Source organism: Eumetopias jubatus, unplaced genomic scaffold (genome assembly GCF_037043125.1).
Source record: "Eumetopias jubatus isolate StellerSeaLion01/CBP00866 unplaced genomic scaffold, mEumJub1_p1.0 scaffold_3, whole genome shotgun sequence".
Lineage (NCBI taxonomy): Eukaryota > Metazoa > Chordata > Mammalia > Carnivora > Otariidae > Eumetopias > Eumetopias jubatus.
The window spans coordinates 119,040,452-119,060,108 of NW_028274809.1; the positions used below are offsets into that span (position 1 = coordinate 119,040,452).

Consider the following 19,657-nt stretch of genomic DNA (forward strand, 5'->3'; position numbering starts at 1 on the left):
ACAGGAATTCAGTCAAGTAGCAGGCTATAAAATCAGTGCACAGAAATCAGTGGCATTCCTATACACCAACAACAAGACAGAAGAGAGACAAATCAAGGAGTCGATCCCATTCACAATTGCACCCAAAACCATAGGATACCTAGGAATAAATTTAACCAAAGAGGCAAAGGATCTGTACTCAGAAAACTGTAAAATACTCAGGAAAGAAATTGAAGAAGACACAAAGAAATGGAAAAACGTTCCATGCTCATGGATTGGGAGAACCAACACTGTGAAGATGTCAATGCTACCTAGAGCAATCTACACATTCAATGCAATCCCCATCAAAATACCATCCACTTTTTTCAAAGAAATGGAACAAATAATCCTAAAATTTGTATGGAACCAGAAGAGACCCCAAATAGCCAGAGGAATATTGAAAAAGAAAAGCAAAGCTGGCGGCATCACAATTCCGGACTTCCAGCTCTTTTACAAAGCTGTCATCATCAAGACAGTATGGTACTGGCACAAAAACAGACACATAGATCAATGGAACAGAATCAAGAGCCCAGAAATGGACCCTCAACTCTATGGTCAACTTATCTTCGACAAAGCAGGAAAGAATGTCCAATGGAAAAAAGACAGTCTCTTCAACAAATGGTGTTGGGAAAATTGGACAGCCACATGCAGAAGAATGAAACTGGACCATTTCCTTACACCACACACAAAAATAGACTCAAAATGGTTGAAAGACCTAAACGTGAGACAGGAGTCCATCCAAATCCTAAAGGAGAACACAGGTAGCAACCTCTTCAACCTCAGCCGCAGCAACTTCTTCCTAGAAACATCACCAAAGGCACGGGAAGCCAGGGCAAAAATGAACTATTGGGATTTCATCAAGATAAAAAGCTTTTGCACAGCAAAAGCAACAGTCCACAAAACCAAAAGACAACCGACAGAATGGGAGAAAATATTTGCAAATGACATATCAGATAAAGGGCTAGTATCCAAAATCTATAAAGAACTTATCAAACTCAACACCCAAAGAACAAATGATCCAATCAAGAAATGGGCAGAAGACATGAACAGACATTTTTCCAAAGAAGACATCCAAATGGCCAAGAGGCACATGAAAAAGTGCTCAACATCGCTCGGCATCAGAGAAATCCAAATCAAAACCTCAATGAGATACCACCTCACACCCGTCAGAATGGCTAAAATTAACAAGTCAGGGAATGACAGATGTTGGCGGGGATGTGGAGAAAGGGGAATCCTCCTACACTGTTGGTGGGAATGCAAGCTGGTGCAACCCCTCTGGAAAACAGTATGGAGGTTCCTCAAACAGTTGAAATTAGAGCTGCCATTCGATCCAGCAATTGCACTACTGGGTATTTACCACAAAGATACAAATGTAGGGACCCGAAGGGGTACGTGCACCCCAATGTTTATAGCAGCAATGTCCACAATAGCCAAACTGTGGAAAGAGCCAAGATGTCCATCGACAGATGAATGGATAAAGAAGAGGTGGTATATATACACAATGGAATATTATGCAGCCTTCAAAAGGAATGAGATCTTGCCATTTGCAACGATGTGGATGGAACTGGAGGGTGTTTTGCTTAGTGAAATAAGTCAATCAGAGAAAGACATGTATTATATGACCTCACTGATATGAGGAATTCTTAATCTCAGGAACAAACTGAGGGTTGCTGGAGTGGTCGGGGGTGGGAGGGATGGGGTGGCTGGGTGATAGACATTGGGGAGGGTATGTGCTATGGTGAGCGCTGTGAATTGTGCAAGACTTTGAATCACAGATCTGTACTTCTGAAACAAATAACGCAACATATTTTAAGAAAAAAGAAAAAGAAGAAGATAGCAGGAGAGGAAGAATGAAGGGGAGTAAGTCAGAGGGGGAGATGAACCAGGAGAGATGATGGACTCTGAAAAACAAACTGAGGTTTCTAGAGGGGAGGAGGGTAGGGGGATGTGTTAGCCTGGTGATGGGTATTAAAGAGGGCACATTCTGCATGGAGCACTGGGTGTTATGAACAAACAATGAATCATGGAACACTACACCAAAACAAATGATGTAATATATAGTGATTAACATAACAATAAAAAATTTAAAAAAATAAAAAAAATAAAAAATATTTGGATTAAAAGCCATAAGTTTGTGCTTGAAGGCTTGTGTTCTGAGGTGATCTACAAAATATGCTGAAATGACAATAGTTAGTGAAGGATAATACTTTGTACATTCCAAAATAAACAAATATTTAGTGTCTCTCTCCTTCCTAAACAACACAACAGAACAAGGTTTTTCTTGGTCTTAATTTTTGTGTGTCTTGAAGTCTATTTGGTGCCTTTTAATAGGGTTTTCTCAGCAGGGGGTTGGAGGGAGGTGGGGGAGAGAAGCCCTGCTGAGTAGATTTGTCATGTAAATGCAGTAGTTCTGAGACTTGCCCATTAGTTAAATGCCTGTCTCCTTTTTCACTTAAATATAGCATCTGCCAGAATGGGATGGATATTTTAGCTGTTCTGTGGAGGAGAATCCAGGCTCCTCCTTGTTTTAGGAACAGCATTGGTTAAGCCCCTTCCTTGAGATTGTCACCCAGGTACTTGCTCGAAGGTTGTAATTCTCCATGCTGATGATTTGTTTCATGTTTCTGTGATCATTAATCTTTTATATTCAGGTGCTGAGGAAAAAGAAACAACTTTCTAGGTGGAAGGATTCTTTTCTTACCTTTTCTCAATGAGATAAATTGAGATTGGTGGTTGGTGAAAGCGCTCTCTCAAGGGACACTCAGAGGGTGGAGGGTAGCTTGAAAGGAAAGAGTAGAGTCCTGACAGACAGGATTGGCTGGAGCTGCTCTTTCCCTGAGTGTGTGGATTTGAGTGGGGAGGAGAGCTCTCCTCCTGCTCTGTGGTGTCACCGAGTATCTCCAGATGTTTTGGCGTGGACTGCAAAGCCTGAGTAGGAAAATGATTCAGAGAAATCAGGTTCACCTTCTGGGAGGAGAGTAGAAGAGTATCTTGCTTAGTCTATAGCGGTAACTATTTTAAAATGTGATGGAAATTATTGATAAGAAAGGGTTTTGGATGACATTTCTTTTGTTCTAAACAAACTTTTTTTTTTTAACTCAGGTTTAATTCTTGAAATGGGGATTGCTTTGAACTTGGGTAGGAAAAGTGATTCCCTCAACATATGATAGTATTCCTTTGAAATCTGTTGTGAGAATTACCTACTTTTTAAACAAGCAAATGAGGGATCTTGATAGTAGGGTAGGCTCGTTTATGCTGATTTGGAAGCACCATCACATTCCATGTGTCTTTCTAAAGTGTTAGCTGTTTTTTAAAGATAATCCAAGGCTTATCCTGATGTTATACAAGCATAAAGAAAAATCCACGGAAAACTGACCAATATTTATTTTAGCCATTAGTTATGAAGACCTCCCCAAACAGTTCTATTCAGGCTGTCTGCAAGAATCAAAATATGCTTAAATAACTTACTTTTCCTACCCCACACGCTTGTCCACTTCCTCTGTCTTCCCCAGCAGACTTAAAAAGGTAATATGGAAGACATAAGAAGGGAGACAATTTAAATAGTTATTGGAAAGCAATGAGTTCATGGAAGGAATGGTTAACTCAGTTGTGTTGCTCTTTCCTCTACTCTAGGATATTCCTGCCGGTTGGTATCACAAAATATGGCCCTTATCCTGTTGAAGGAAGATTCTTTGGATGTAAGTAGTTTTTCAAAAGTTGTATTTGTTATTACTGTATTAAACTCTTCATTTATTTATTTTTACTATAACTGATAATAAGGGTTTTTTTTTCTAAAAAATAACTCTAAAACTATTCTGTGTATTTTGTTATTTATGAACAGATGTCATAAATTCCTATCTTTAAACACCAAAATAGTAAATTTGGAACACTGCTTCATGATGCTTTCCTTTATTTATCTAGAATTGTGCATTTAAAATGTTAATGGGACCTATTTTGATTTGCTAAGTGGTGATGGTTCACTCCAGAGTAGGTTACTAAGGAGACTTGTAGGATTTTCTTTCTAGTACGAACTTTAACATAAAGATAATACAGGAGTTGTTTGAATTTATATAGGAATAGGCTACATAAGCACTTAGTTCCCTTGACATTCTAATGCCACCCCAGCTCATGGAGGATTGAACAGCATGGTTCTCTGAGCATTTTATAGACCTGTACCCACCCCATCACAGCCTGAAGCCTTTGATGAGACCAGGGGTAGGAACTGATGTGAGGTTAACCAGTGACCTGAGAAGTAGTTTGATGTGAAGATATCAGCTGAGCAATGAGATTCCATTTGTCGGGACTTGTAACAAGGGCTTATTACTGCTTGGAACCTAAGGCTACCCTTCATGCAGTATATTTAAAGCCTCTTATAGGAGCAGATGACAGGGTTAGTAAAAAGGATAAGATATAGTACAGAGACATTTATACTTGCAGATCAGGGAAGCCCTAAAAACTATGATGGGCAACACACACTGTACCTCTTCAGGACTCCAAAGGCATGAGTCGGGGTGAGTCTCTGTGCCTCCAAGACACCGTTGGCAAGATACTGCTCCATGGCTTGGGAGCTTCACCCTCAGACAAATCCACATAGTCTGTGAGCACACCCAGAATGTCTGTGCCAAGAGTTTCCTTGTTTGCTGACGATCTTCTAGATCCGAGGCATCCACAATCTTAAACTAAGCCTCTTAAGTGGTGGTAACTCAGAAGTGAGGCTATATTTTCCTTTTATGCCATGTGTTCTCTGGAATCAAGAGATGGACTTTTGACTCTACATAGCAGTCTAAGGCTGCAAGTACAACTTGGGACTTTTGGTTGACCCTAGATCATGGAATGATTTGTGAAGCCAAACAAGTTTCACAGAATGTGTCTGGCTTTCCTTGGCAACCTGTTGAGAATTCTTCTTCCTAACCAGTGTTGAACATCATCTTTTAGTATAACGACTTTTACATACTAGTATCTGCTGAACAGAGGTGCAATTTCTATGGATTTTTTTTGATCCATACTCCAAGGGGCATTCTGTATTTCTGACTAGAGTCCGTATTTCTCCTCTTTCCCCTCCCTATCCTCCCCTTTCACCTTGTTCCATCCGCCTCATTCTTTAGTCGGGTTGAAGGCATTCCTTTCTCAAAATGTTTCATTTGGTAGGCGTGGAATAAAAGCAGAGTGCTAGGGTAATAAATTAGGTATAGAGTAGATCTCTGTGGAGCTCCAAAGTTGAGATTTCAGGTTGCAGAGCTCTGAGGTTGAAGCAGACAAGAGAGGAACAAAGGAAATGGCCCCAGAATTAAAAGCATTGGGTCTAGCTTCCCTTACTTCATCTCACATATAAGTGGAAGCTCATCTCATTCACTTCACTTCTTAAAAGGATTCTAGTCCTGAGTTACCTATTGTCCAGTGTTTCATCTTTTTGTTTCCAATTCTCTAGTTGTTTACAAGTCTGGTGTCTCAGTTACTTTATATGCCTAGAAGCAGAATTTGCTCGATCTACTTCTGCCTCTGTCAGGTCATCTTTGAGAAATACTAATTTCAAGTTTAAAGGTCTGCACCACTTGGATTTTTCTTTGCTGCTCCTAGAGCTTGGCCAGTTGTCTCTGATTTTGAGCACTCTAGGGAAACAGCTGGTTCAGGAGAAAAGAAAAGAAGAGTGTTGATATGACCTCTGGGTTCCAGGGAAGAAGCAAGAGGATGGCTGGAAAATCAAAGAAAGTATATCATAGATGATAATTTAAATAATGTTTTGGTACTGCTTGTCATGGACAACTAGCATTTTTTTCCCCACTGGTGATAAGAATCATCATCACTGCCTTGAAACCCAAGCAAGTGAAATAATTAATCCCAGTTTCCCATCTTTGGACTGTTTCTTAGAACTGCTTCTGATACCTAATACAGGAATAGTCAAGATTCAGTGCAGGAAATAGTGACAGTCAGGTCTGATCAGGAGATAAATACCCTGCATGTTAGTTGAACAGAGTGATTTTAATAAACAAAACTCTGAATTAAGTGTGGAGTTCTTAATTAGATAACAAAAAGCATAAAAAGAGAATTCTAGGGCAAGTAACAACCCTTAGGAAAAGTCGGAGCCGACACTTTTTGCAAGTGAAGTTTTCTTGAACACCAGCATCCCCATTCATTGCCAAATTGCCCATGGCTGCTTTCATACTGTAGTGGTAGAGTCGATTAGTTAGAGACTACGTTAGAGACTTTTGGCACACAAATCCTAGAGTATTTACTATCTTGTCCTTTTTAGCGTAGTTCGCCTGTCCTAAGGTACCTTGTAGTGGAAACTGAAGGAAGCAGCGGCCACACCTAGGGCTGAGGGAACACAGGGAAAAATATTGGAATTATTAATACTTTTAAACTTCAGAGAGGGGTCTCTCAAAGCTGATACTTTGATATCTGAAGAGGGGGAGATGCCTGGCTGGTCTAGTGTCTCTTCCTTTGGGGTAGAAGACAATGAAGATAGTTTTCCAAGTGTTGCCGAAATCTGAAAACTGGATTCATCTTCTGCTGTTGGAAGGAACTGTGCTTGTCAGGGTGAAGAAGCAACTCTCAAGGGCATTGCAAGCCCACAGGAAACACACAGGAGACACATAGGAAGGAGCAAGTTCATCTCCAGATTGGCAGCCTCTCTCCTCTTGCACCACCTACTGGCAGAGCCTAGCATGGAGCCCTCTGGCAAATCAGGAAGGAGTATGGTTTGTAGAGTTCCTTCTCTAGGATCCCAAACTGCATATAGCAGGGTAGGCTTGAGGCTGAGAGTTGTGAACTCAATAACTGGCTCAGAAACTAATTTCAAGTATAAAGATAGTTAAAACAGTAAATTAGATGCTTGCAAAATTACTGGAAAAGCTGAAGGGACAGATGTCTGTGTGTCCTAGGTGGGTTTCCAGTTCATGCATCCATACATTTATTCTCAAGGTCAGGATACTGTTGTTGCTATCCCAGGAGACTTGAGGAAATCATTGCTGAGCTTCCAGCTTCCTACACCTGTGAAACTGGTACAAGGTGGTAGAATGTGGACTACTTCCTCTGATGAAAAGGAATAGCTCTCTTCCTTCTGTCTTCCAAATCTTACAGAAATGTGTCTTTTTGATAGAATCCACCCTGAATCCTGTTAATAAGGGAGTCTGGGAAATGCTGTTTTTAGCTTTGCAGGCCTTGCCAGATAGAGAAAAACATAGAAGAGGATGGAAATAGTGAGAATCCGTCAGCAAACAGTATCTAGTATTGGCAAATTCGTAGGCAAGAAGTGGGAATCAGGAGTACACAGGATGCTATAGGATCTCACTGATGTGGTTGATTTTATAAAAGTTAGGTCTTTAACATACAGTAGATTCTTTACTTTGTAGTGACATGTAGAGTCACCATGAACATTTCGTGTACCACTCAGAAGTTTGTTTCTGTTGTTTTTCTCATGGCAAAGCACTGAACAGTTGTCAGCCTTAATGGCGATGAAGGAGAGTTCAGGTTAAGTGATTAAGTGGTTAAGGAAGCAGGCTCAGGAATGCCTGGCCACATTCAAATCCTGATGTTTATGCTTAGAAAAGTCTTTGACTCACAATGAATTCTCCTAGTAAGTCACAGTTACTATGTGTTTTCTATTTTTCTTTTACAAAAGCCCACTTTTCTAATTTGGTCTTTTCTCTAGTGACAGGTGACTCCCTGGTAAGTTACCTAAGATACGTTTACAATATGTAAGCACATTTTATTATTCATACCCACAAGTATACTGTCATTTGTTGCTTCCAGATGAAAGGGAGATTGTGTTCTTTTTAATTGGCTGAGTAATATTTGTGTGTGTGTGTGTGTGTGTGTGTGTGTGTGTGTGTATGGGCCACATTTTCTTTATCCGTTTATCTGTTGATGGACACCTGGGTTGCTTCCATATCTTGGCTATTGTAAATAATGCTGCAGTAAACATAGGGGTGCATGTATCCCTTTGAATTAGTGTTTTCGTTTTCTTTGGGTAAATACCTAGTAGTGGAATTATTGGATCATGGTGTTTCAGTTTTTGCTTTTTTGAGGAACCTCCATACTCTTTTCTACAGTGATTGTACCAATTTCATCCCCACCAGGGGTGCACAAGGGTTCTCTTTTCTCCACATCCTTACAAATACCTCTGTCTTTTTGATACTAGCTGTTCTGACAGGTGTGAGGTGATATCTCATTGTGATTTTGATTTGCATTTCTCTGATGATGAGTGATGTTGAGCACCTTTTCATGTGTCTGTTGGCCATCTGTAAATGAGATTTTCATCACAGAGATGAAAAGTCAGAGAAATAGCATAAGGGATATAGTTAATATTGTAATAATGTTTGGTGACAGATGGTGACTACACTTACCATGGTGAGCTCTGAGTAATGCACAGAATTGTGGAACCAGTGTGGTACACCTGAAGCTAACACAGCATTGTACGTCAATTATACTTCAATAATAAATAAAGATGAAGGTGATGTTTTAATGTGTGATATGCTGACGGTTTTTTTTTTTTTTTTTGCTCTCTAGAAAACACTTGAGAAAGATATGTTTAGAAATGCTTACAATGCAGAAAATGTGGGTTGCATCTCTTAAGCTGTGGGCTAAATAGCTTCTCCATTAACAAAAGCTCATGTGTGTTGAGTGCTTCTTCGTGAAGTAATGTGAGTTCTTGCTCTTAAACTTCCTAGCAATTCTCAGAGGTAGTGAAACTCTTTTTTTTTTTTATTAAGAGTGGTGTTGATATTTAAAAAAATATTCCTTTATCGTTTTTTCCCCCTGCCATCCTGATAATGCTTACCTACTTGGTATGATCACCTTGTAACTACATTTGTTCTTCGACATCTTTTTGTGGTATACTAGAAATGTTGCTTGAGCAAGTTTTTTCCCGATTCGATTTAGGCATGTTCAATTAATAATTATTTTAATTATTTGAAGGTACTTAACATTTAAAGGGCGGAAAGACTGTTAAGTGTTTATTGAGGACTATAAAGCAGGATGAAGGGGACACGAAAAACAGAAAGGGCAGAGGTTACTCTGTTACATAGGTTGTTTGGAGAAATTCTCTCTGATAGGATGGTATTTGGGCAGACGTGGTGGGTGGGAGCCAGGGTGCTGTCTGGACAGGGGACCGCACATCTCACTTTGGGATAGTCTTAGTGTATACCTATTGTCCTGTCATATCATCATCACTCTATATCTGGGGGTACTAGTGTTCCAGAAGGTGGTTCACCAAGTGCCAAGTCCCAAGACTGATAATGCCTTTCTACTCTGTTGAGCCTCAAGTGGCTGCAGTGGAGTGGATGAGGGAGTCAGAGAAATAGCAAGAACTTCACCCTGTACTTGTGTAGGTTGTTGTTATGACTTGGCTTTTATTCTGAGTGAAATGGGGGGTCATTGGCAAAGTCTGAGCAGCAGAGTGATACGATATGATTTGCTTTTTAATGATATCTGGCTGCTGGAGTGGATTAAGACCTAAAGGGAGGTGAGAGCAGAAGCAGATTGCCCAGTTAGCAGGCTGTTGTGCTAAGCCGGGTAGGAGGTGATGGGGAAAGTTGGATCTGAGTCTTGGCCGTCTTGGTGATGGGAGGTGGTGAGATTCTGGGTGTAGAGTATTTTCACAGTAAAGCTGACAGGATTTGCTAATCTATCGATGTGGGATATAAGAAGGGTAGGACTTGGGGTTCAGATCTGAGCAACTAGAAAGATTGAGTTGCCATTTCTGAGATGAAGACTGTGGGAGGAGCAAGCGTGGTTGGGGGAATCAGAAGTCTTTTTGGGTGTGTTAGGGTTGACGTGGCAATGAGATATTGCCAGGCAGTTGAACATACAAGTCTGGGATTCAGGGAACAGGTGTAGGATCGAGAGAGGTTCTTGGGAGTAGTCAATGTACCGTTTTAAACTGTGAGACTTGATGGGACCCCCAGGATTGATTAGAGATGGCAAAGAGGTTAAGAATTAAGCTCTGGGGTGGGGGGCACCTGGGCGGCTCAGTCGGTGAAGCGTCTGACTCTTGATTTTGGCTCAGATTATGATCTCAGGGTCATGGGATCAAGCCCTGCATCGGGCTCCATGCTCAGCACAGAGTCTGCTTGTCCCTCTCCCTCTGCCCCCCCGCCGCTTGCATGTACTTTCTCTCTCTGTCTTTCTCAATAAAGAAATGAATAAATAAATAAATAAATAAATAAAATCTTTAAAAAAAGAATTAAGCTCTGGGGGAACTTAATTGTGTAACAGATTAGGAGAAGAGAGCTAGCAAAGGAGACCAAGTGGGTGTGTCCATTGAAGTAGGAAGAGAAACAAGAGGTTGGTATCTTGAAAACCAAATATAGAATTAGGTCTTCAAGAAGGAGAAACAACTGTATCAGTTGCTGCTTTATAGGTCCAGTAAGATGAGGTCTGAGAATTTATTACTGGATTCAGCAATGTGGAGGTCAACAGTGACCATTCAAGGGTTGTTTGGGGGATGTTGCAGAGATGAATGCCTGATTGGAAAGGGTTCAAAGAGTTGGCTGGAGAAGAATGGGAGAAAAAATGTATAGAGATTTCTATGAGTTTTACTGGAACTTTTGACAGATCTTTGGTTAGTGTGGTAACTTCTTTCCTTATTCTGATAAGCAAGTTCATGGGTAATTTATTCTTCTATTAATGTATCATAAAGTGTGATTTTTAAAAATAAACTCTAGCAATAAAAAGGATATTCTTTTAACATTTTCTGTTTAAGGGAAAGTGGTGGATATTTGTCAGAGATGGTCTTGAAATAATTGAATCAATCAGAACTTTAAACCTACTTTTTTACAGAATAGAGCTGGTAGTATTCTTTTGTTCTACTGTAGTTATGTCAAAAATCATTCCCATCCAATGGGTTTATTAATGAACATGTATGTCTATAGAATCCAGCCTTGGTAGGGGTGAATTAGAAGGCTTTGTCCACCTCTACTGCTAATGGTATCCTTGAAAGCATCAACAGCATAGAGAACAGGAAGGCATAACCTGTCAAGGAGCTTGATGGCTCTTACCACTGCTGACTGCCTAAGAGAAGATAATTGGTAATTGCATGGTGTATCATAAAGGTATATCGTGACAAATGCTTAATGATGGCAGTTCTTAGCCTGAGAGAACAACCTTCTTTGCTGTGACAATGCAGCCAGGGTATCAGGAGGAAAAATCAGAGGCTTAAGTCTGTCAAATTCCTTCATCAACAAAGTTGATTCTGTGTCAGGTTTCTAAGCACTGTTGTTCTTGTAGGAGGTAACTTAGGTAGACCTGAGCATGTTTTGTTTGGAATGACTTCCAAGATGTATCTAAGACAGAACCTTTGATGAAGTTCACCTGATTAGTGGGAGTGTAACCATCACCGTTTGTTCTGAAGATAATACAGATTTTATGGCAATCTAATAGTTTTAAACCTCATTTATTCCCTTTCTAGAATCAGTGCATTCAGTGTAGAAAAAAATAGATATAAATGACACCCCCCCCAAATTAAATTGCTTGGAATCCCACTACCCAAAGAGTTACAATTAAAAATTTGGTTAATAAACTGAGGTTTCTAGAGGGGAGGAGGTTAGGGGGATGGGTTAGCCTGGTGATGGGTATTAAAGAGGGCACCAAAACAAATTATGTAATATATGGTGATTAACATAACAATAAAAAATTAAAAAAAATAAAAATTTGGTTAATAGTCTAAGAACTTCTGACTGAGGGTCAGTTTTTAATGAAACTTACTCCTCCTGCTTGTTGGCTACTTGGGAGAAAAATCTGCAGCAGGTTACTTCACCCTGACTTACCAGAAGTCTACTCGCACCTGTGTGAAGAATGGATATCAGTGTTTGAAATATTTTCTTCTTATGGGTCTTGAACACAGTAGGCCCTGTAACTTTTTGGTGGCCTTTCCCTCCTTTTTTGTGGGTAAGATTGTTCTAGAGCAACCTTTTTTCCCCCCAAATGCATGAACATGAATCCTTTTTTTTGTTTTCTGTTCTTTTTTTTAATTTAAATTCCAGTTAAACATACAGTGTACTATTAGTTTCAGGTGTACAGGTTAGTGATTCAACACTTCCATACATCACCTGGTGCTCATCACAAGTGCCCTCCTTAATCCCCATCACCTGGTACACCCAATCCTCGCCCCCCCACCAACCTCTCCTCTGACAACCATCAGTTTGTTCTTGTCTTCTGTTCTTTAGTGATGACTTCATGAAATCTAGATTTTCAGAGCAGTCATATTTGGTATGGCTGATCTTGTCAGATTCTCCAAGTCCCTAAATAGGTACCCGTTTTGGGATCTCAAGAGAAAGTGCTACTTCCAGGATGCCTCACTTCTGGAACATTTATTTTGTTTCTGAGTCATGAATACTAGGGATCACGCTTTGTTCCTTGAACAAAACATTAGCAAACTCTGATAGATTGAATTAGCTCCTAGGGTACGAACTGCTGTGGCCGCCCGGCGCATGTGGCTCCTATTGAGCATAATAAGCCTTTGACATGCGTGGCAGTGGCTGCCAGAGAACGCAGCCAGGATCTGAGCTGGAGGGTGGTGCACGCGTAATTTAAGCAATAACACAAGAGATTAAATATGTAACTGAAAATGAAACTGAAGTCTGGGGTATCTTGAAAAGGAAATCATTGCAGACATATAAATAGCTTACTGTTCAGTTTAATTATAGTTTTAGTAGCAGACAAGACTGAATTGATAAATCTCCACAAAGAGATTCAAGTCGGCCTAAAACGCCTGCTGCATTTATGTGGAAATGACAAAAGCTGTCATGCCAAGCTGAATATAAAAAGTTTCATTTCCTGGGAGTTAATTTTTTTGATTATAATTGCATGGCAAGTTTTTATTTCATGGTATACAACTTCTTTATCATTGTCTAAGAGAGTTTGAAGGTCTTGTTATTCACGTGGGCATTTATATAACTTAGATATTAGATTTTAGTTTTAGGGGTTATTTTTATATCTATTTAAATTTGGGGATTTTTCTGTTTTGTTGAATCCATGAATTAGAGTTTTTGTTATTTCAGTCCTCTCCTTTGAGAATTGGCAGGACAGTTTTGTGTGTGGGAAATGACTTGAAAAGTTTGGCAGAATAAAACTAAACTCTGATTTATCTGACAAAAAACACTCAGGGGGCAGAGAAGAGGACTTAGATACTGACCTTGCAGACTCAATTTTTACTTGGTGTGACCTTGACTTTGTGTTTGATGGTGATTTTCTTGGGAATTTCTTGAATTTACTTTTGTTAGAATTCCATTATAGAATTTACTGAATTACTTATATTTTTCCATGGTTTCCTTTCATTCCTGCAGAATTGGAAAGATAAGAGCAGTCCTGAGAAGAATGTTTTAAGAAACACCCTTCCTGTTTTATTTTTCCTTCTGGGCTTGCCCTCATTAGTCACAATATCTACACTTAAAACACACACAATAGATGAATGACCCATAGAGGAAAGGAGAGGAGAGGGCTTCTTACATTTTTGCAGGATAGCAATTGGTGATATGTGTGTTTCGAATTTAATATGCCAAGCCTTTTTTTTATCCATTTAATCTACCAGTTCCTCATGACACATTGTTTACATTAGCTAACTTAAGGGTTGCCATGTTTCTTTTATCAACTTAAATCATATAGAAATGGATTATTGGCTTGTAAGTTATGTGCAAGTTATGAGCAAGTCCTTAGCAAATAAGCATGTTAAGTTCATGAGGGCAGTGTTAGAATTTGTGGCTAGGTGCTGACCCTATAAAAACTGCTTTAGGAGCTGAAAGACCACATGAGCGTGCATAGATATTTACAGATTTTTGAAAGATTTCTCAATATACTCAAGATATTGATGGCTTAAGTCCCTATATTTAATTTCACTTAGATTTCTGATTTTGTCCCTCAGTACCTGGGCATCAGTGGCATTGATCTACACTCTAGGACTTCAGTAATTTTAAATGTTAAAATAGAACAGGAAGGGTTGAGAGTGACTTTCATAACTGGCCCAGGGTTGGTTAGGAGCATATGCTTTTACATGTGTGAGCATAATTATGTGAGCTGTCCTCTGAATAGTGAGCTGAGGAATCTGGGGGGACAATGTTGGGAGAAGACACTGGCGTAGGTGGTTCTTCATGCAAGATGTTGTTACTGCTCCAAGACCACCTTGATGCTATCTGGAAGGATTTGTCATCCTGGGGGAGGGAGTGTGCTGGAATGGGTATCAGGCAGGAAGGTGGCATGCAATTGGCAAATGTTGGCTAGCTTTATGTTTACCTTGGGAGTATACTTGTTTAGGATTCTTGAAAACAATTTCATTAGGAAATTTGTTTGCTTAAAGCTCTAGAGCAATGGAGAATTACATTAATGACAATAAAATTTGTTCGAAAAGGGAGATCATGTCCTTCTTTAGAACTTATAGGATTTAAGGTTTTGTTAGTAGTTAAAATATCCTTTTTCAGCAGGATTCCCTATGTGAGACAGGGAGATTTCATGCTGCTGGTAAATAGGTGATGCCTGGTGGTAGTCAGTAGGTGCCTTAAGACCTTGCAGGAACATGTGGGAAAGCATTCTCCTGGACTACATCCAACATGCATTTTTATTAGGTTCTTGAATGATGAGAAGGAGCTTGCTTAACTCTTAGCATTGAAATGGAAAGAACTCCCAATTCTCTAAATGGCAGCAATGTAATTAAAGACTTGAACTCAGGTTTATTTTCCAGTAATGGTAGGTGAGGTTAACCTAACCAGCTCTCATACTGAAAACAAGTATGATTGAATAAAATTAAATAAAATTAAAAAAATAAAATAAAAAAATAAAAAACAAGTATAATTGAATAAAGTATAAAAAAACCACATTTTAAAAAGTACTGAAGAGAAGACAAAACAGTAAGGGAATCTCAGGAAAAACCGAAGGGATTGCGGGAACCCAGAGAGGCATGAGGAGTGCTGGAACGATGAAGCTGCTTTGTGCTGGGGGCCTTGGAGGGCCACAGCCCCAGGATGAGAGTGAACCACATGTAAAACTGGCTTCCTGTGGATTTGACACCAGGTTCTTCTCACCTGTATGGTCCAGGGGCCCTCAAGTCGTGCATCTCCCAGCAACAAAGTCACATGTTTTTCGTAGGCGGATAGTCTAACTCCTGCAAAACAATGAGTCCACTGTCAGAAATCATAAAGCACCTCACGCAATTAGCACAAAAATCCTAGAAACAAGCTACCAAGATTAAAGGTAATAGAATAATCAGATATAGAATATGAAACAGCCATGCTATTTTATAAGAAAAAAGACAGTAAGCCTAAAGATATCTGTAGGGAACAGTAAACTGTAAAAGATAACAGCAAATATGAGAAATGTTTGAATAGAATTTCTGGAAATGAAAAATACAACAACTGGAGCATTAAATATAACTGGAGAAATAGAATAACCATAAAATTTCTGGAATGAGAAAATGAAAAATTCTAAGGGTTAAACAGTATATTAGTTAAAACTCTAGCATGAGTTAGTGAAGCAAGAGTTAGGTAAGAAGTGATCTAGAATAGAAGGAGTCAGCAGTTTTTTTCTGTAAAGGACCAGGTAGTAAATATTTTAGGCTTTGTGGACCACGTACAGTCTCTGTTGCATGTTCTTCTTTATTTTCGTTTCTTTTAGTCTTTAAAAATGTAAAAAAAATTTTAGATTACAAGCCATACTAGAAACAGGCCATGGGATGGGTTAGGCCCACGGGCCCTTCCTCCTTGGCTCCAATCTAGAATACAGCGTAGAGAGGAGGACCGAGAGAAAATACGGAAGAGGCTGAGGCATAAAGGACAGAAGGAGAAAGTTTGCCATATGCTTAATCAGTCCTAGAAGAAAGAAGAGAAATAATAGGCCAGAGGAAGTATCTGAGGAAATAATAGCTAGGAATTTTCTAGAAGCGATAAAGGTATCTTTCCATAGATTTGAAAAGCCCAGTAAATCCTAAACAAGAAGCAAAAACATCCTCACCAGGATACATCATTGTGAAACTACCAAACACCATTTGGTATTTCCAGACACCAAGGACAAAGCAAGATTTTGAAAGCAGGAGGGGGCGTTAGGGGAACGGTAGAGATTACTCTTTAGGAGAGACAGGTGACGTCCCACTAGCAACAGTGGAGCTGGAACACAGTGGAATGGTATTTTCAGTGCTGGCGGGAAACACCTGCTAACTGAGAGTTGTAAAGACAGAAAAATCTTTCAAGAATGATTTAAAATCAAAACACAGAAACAGAGCTGAGAGTGTGCCACCAGCTGACCCTTACTAAAGGAAATTATAAGGTTGCATTTTACGGAGAAAGAAAATGATCCTGGGTGGAACACCTGAGTTGAGTAAAGAAACAAAAAGGCAAAGAAAGTGTTAAATATGTGATAAAACCTAGATTAAAATTGAATGTATTCAACACTATCTGTAGGAGGCAGTGAAATCGATTTGGAGTATAGTACAACAATAGCCTACAAGTGGAGGAGAGTGGGAAATAGGTGTTTAAAATCCTCATGTTTAGAAATAGTTTTCAAGCACAAACAGCTTTACAGTTGGTAGGAATCTTAAGACTAAAAACTACTCCATTTTTGATAGAATAATAGAATAAAATGTTAGAAATAAGTATTGCTTGATTCCTGTAATCAAGAGGAAAAAAGGGAAATGAGTGAACCAATCATACCATTTTACTGTTTTCAGTAAAGTTATATGAAACCACAGAGGGAAAAGAGACCTAAAATTAACAGCGAAAACCTCAACAGGTCATTATGATCATAAGTTGGTTTGAGGGAGGTTGAGTTGAGAATTGAGCAGTGTGCTTGCCGATGAGAACAGAAGGTGATTGACATTGCTGACTGGCATCTGTTGTAGCATCTCTCTTGCTGTTAGAATTCTTGGTCCCAGTGTCTTCCCCACTAGACTCAGCATCTGGGGTAGTTACCCTTTCCTGGTCCTCTCCCATCTGCGGTCTTCTCCAGGGCACGAGAAGGTACCTTGAGATATGTCAGGAGATGTTTACTTCATAATTAGGAAAGACGTTCTTTGTATAACTTTTATACATTAGTAAGTATGAAATCTACATACGTGTGTCAAATGTCAGATTTCTTACTCACTGGGCAAAGTGTTGGTGGAGACACAGGAGGACAAATTAGCCATGAGATTGGCCTATTTTTGATTGAATCTGTCCATTGCTCTATTTTTATTTTCCTCAACCTTTTCTGCTACTTGGTGTTTTCTTATCATCTTGTGATGGTAAAAGTTAAACATGCTTATTTTAAAGTATTATCTGAGGCTGATAATACCTGTAAATCTTTTTTTTTAGATTTTATTTATTTATATGACAGAGAGAGAGAGAGGAGAAGTGGCAGGGAGAGGAAGAAGCGAGCCCAATGCGGGGCTCGATCCCAGGACCCTGGGAACATGACTTGAGCCAAAGGCAAACACTTAACCAACTGAGCCACCAGGTGCCCTTGCAGATGTTGATCTTGGAAGTTCTTGAGATACCTTACAGAGCTGAGAGGTCAGCTCCTTTCTCTTGAGTACAGTTTTCTTGGGTTTTATTTAATGTACTCTTATTTTTTGCTGAAATATAATTCACAAACAGTAAATTTACCATAATGCATTTTTATTCTTATATTAGAAGACCTGTGTGCATTTGGAGTTTTAGGTTTATGTTTAAAAGTTCCAAAAAGGGGCAATTCTTCTTTCTCTAATCTTGTAGATTTTGTTTTCAATTGCATGCATGTGGCAAATACTCATTAACTATGAGTTCAGTTCATGGGACAAAATATATTTGCTTTGTGTGCTTTCCTATAGGAAACTTACTAGGTCATTTCTAGTTCTGAGTTTGTTTTAGACTAATGGCAATGAGTAAGTGATCCAAAATATCTTATATATCTTATCTCTGTGTTTTTCCCAGCCAGAGGTATTCTTTATAGATTTTCATAGATTTTTTTGTGTGTATGTGAGGTCCCAAACCATCCTACTTTTTTGGAGTGAGCCCATTTTTCTTTGTTCTAGCCTCATCCTAGCTTGATATTTACCAAATCCAGTCTTGATATCACCAAGAAAATTGGCAATGGGGGTAGAGGGAAGGTAGATTTGCTTATGTGACAGTGGATTCCCCTCTAGGAATGTGAAGATTGGTTTTTTGCTTGTTTGTTTTGAAGTATTGAGGGTTGTAGTCAAAATCAGAAATGGTAGAAAACAAATTTGCACTGAGTCTTGAGCAAATTTGCCCCAAAGTTTGATGTCTTTAAAATCTACAGTGGGCCTTGAATTTTGTCCTGTGGATATAATTCAATCATACATTGAGCCATGCATTATTTTTATAAGTTAAGGCTTTCAGAGAATATTATATATTTGTAATATATATATATATAATATGCTATATAGTATATCCTCAGCATCTAGCACACTGCCTAACATGATGGTTAGGTACTCCATAGATTGAAAGCTGGATTTATCACTTTGTAAGTTCTGTCCTCTGATTCTTCTAAAACACTAGCCCTAATCCTGCTCGTGGGAAATATCATTTCTTCCTGACTTATTTTGCTATTTCTCCCCATCTCCTCAACTAGATTTAGATCTCCATGTATTTATCTTAGGGGGTGTATTCTGCCCTCTATTAATGATAGAGTGGAGATCTTGCTTCATTCCTTTCCCTGGGCTGTAAGCTGAAGACATCATTTTTTGGTATTAGAGAACTTTAAAATAGTTTGCACATAAGTGGTGCTTAAGACACACACTGAGTTGAAATCCCTCAGAAGCACATTGTCTAATGGAAAATTTTCTCTACTTGAATAACTCATATATCCTTCATGTTTCTTTCCTTGCTGGTCTGTGTGAGTCCCTGATATATGGCATTTAAGGCTTTGAAAGAGATCACAGGCCAAAGGGCTAGAGTTCCTTTACCACCTACTTACAGCTCATGGTTTAAGAATACAGAAGAGAAAAAGGAGAGAAATTTGGAGGAAATTTAATTATCGAATGCCTCAGGCTGATTGAGTTATAACCTTAAGTCTCTGATTTTTGTAACCGTAGGCAAGTACTTTACCTTTTTAAATTTCATCTCAGTTTGTATTTTGCTTTGTTGTTAGGAGACCCAGTTAACTTTAACAAGATACCGAATGTTAGTCTTTCTACGTATTTTCAATGGCACCTGTATTGTGGAGTATTGAATGAAAGTTGAATGATGTACTTTCCAAGCACAAATTATAATATTTCCCCAAATTATATGTACTAAAGGCAATTGAAGTATGTATGTAATTACGTGTTTATCATGTTGGTGATTGGCCATTAGTTGGGTAAGTACAAGTTGTGTGAATTACATTTGCCCAGGGGTGGTCTTGCCAGTGTGAGCTGCTTTCCAGAAATAGTCAATTTACCCAAATAAAGTGATTAGTACAATTTTCCTGATGACCACCCTGCTAAGTTTTTCACTTCTTTCAGCTCCTGGAAATTTTACAACTATATCATTTTAAAAGAAGTCCCTTCCATTTGCAGTAATGTGTTGCTTATGGCATACTTAAATCAGCTGAGGTTTGTAAGGTTTTTGCATTTTACCCATCTCTTAAACCATGAAAAGGTTACGTTTTTATTTAATGGTACAAGGAAGACTCGACAACAACAATGGATTGTGTGCAGTCTATTATAGGTACCGCATTTTGGGGGACAAGAACTCTAGGTAGG

The 19,657-nt window shown here is 39.1% G+C and overlaps 1 protein-coding gene across 2 annotated transcripts in view; it reads left to right on the forward strand.

The window, feature by feature from the left end:
• LOC114212219 (phospholipid-transporting ATPase IB) overlaps positions 1-19,657 on the forward strand; it is a 573,423-nt gene that overhangs the window by 192,598 nt on the left and 361,168 nt on the right. For both annotated transcript variants that reach the window (XM_028106999.2, XM_088022179.1), the window contains exon 24: positions 3,652-3,716. In XM_028106999.2, coding sequence (XP_027962800.1) covers positions 3,652-3,716 — 65 coding nt within the window. The remainder of the gene's footprint in view (positions 1-3,651; positions 3,717-19,657) is intronic.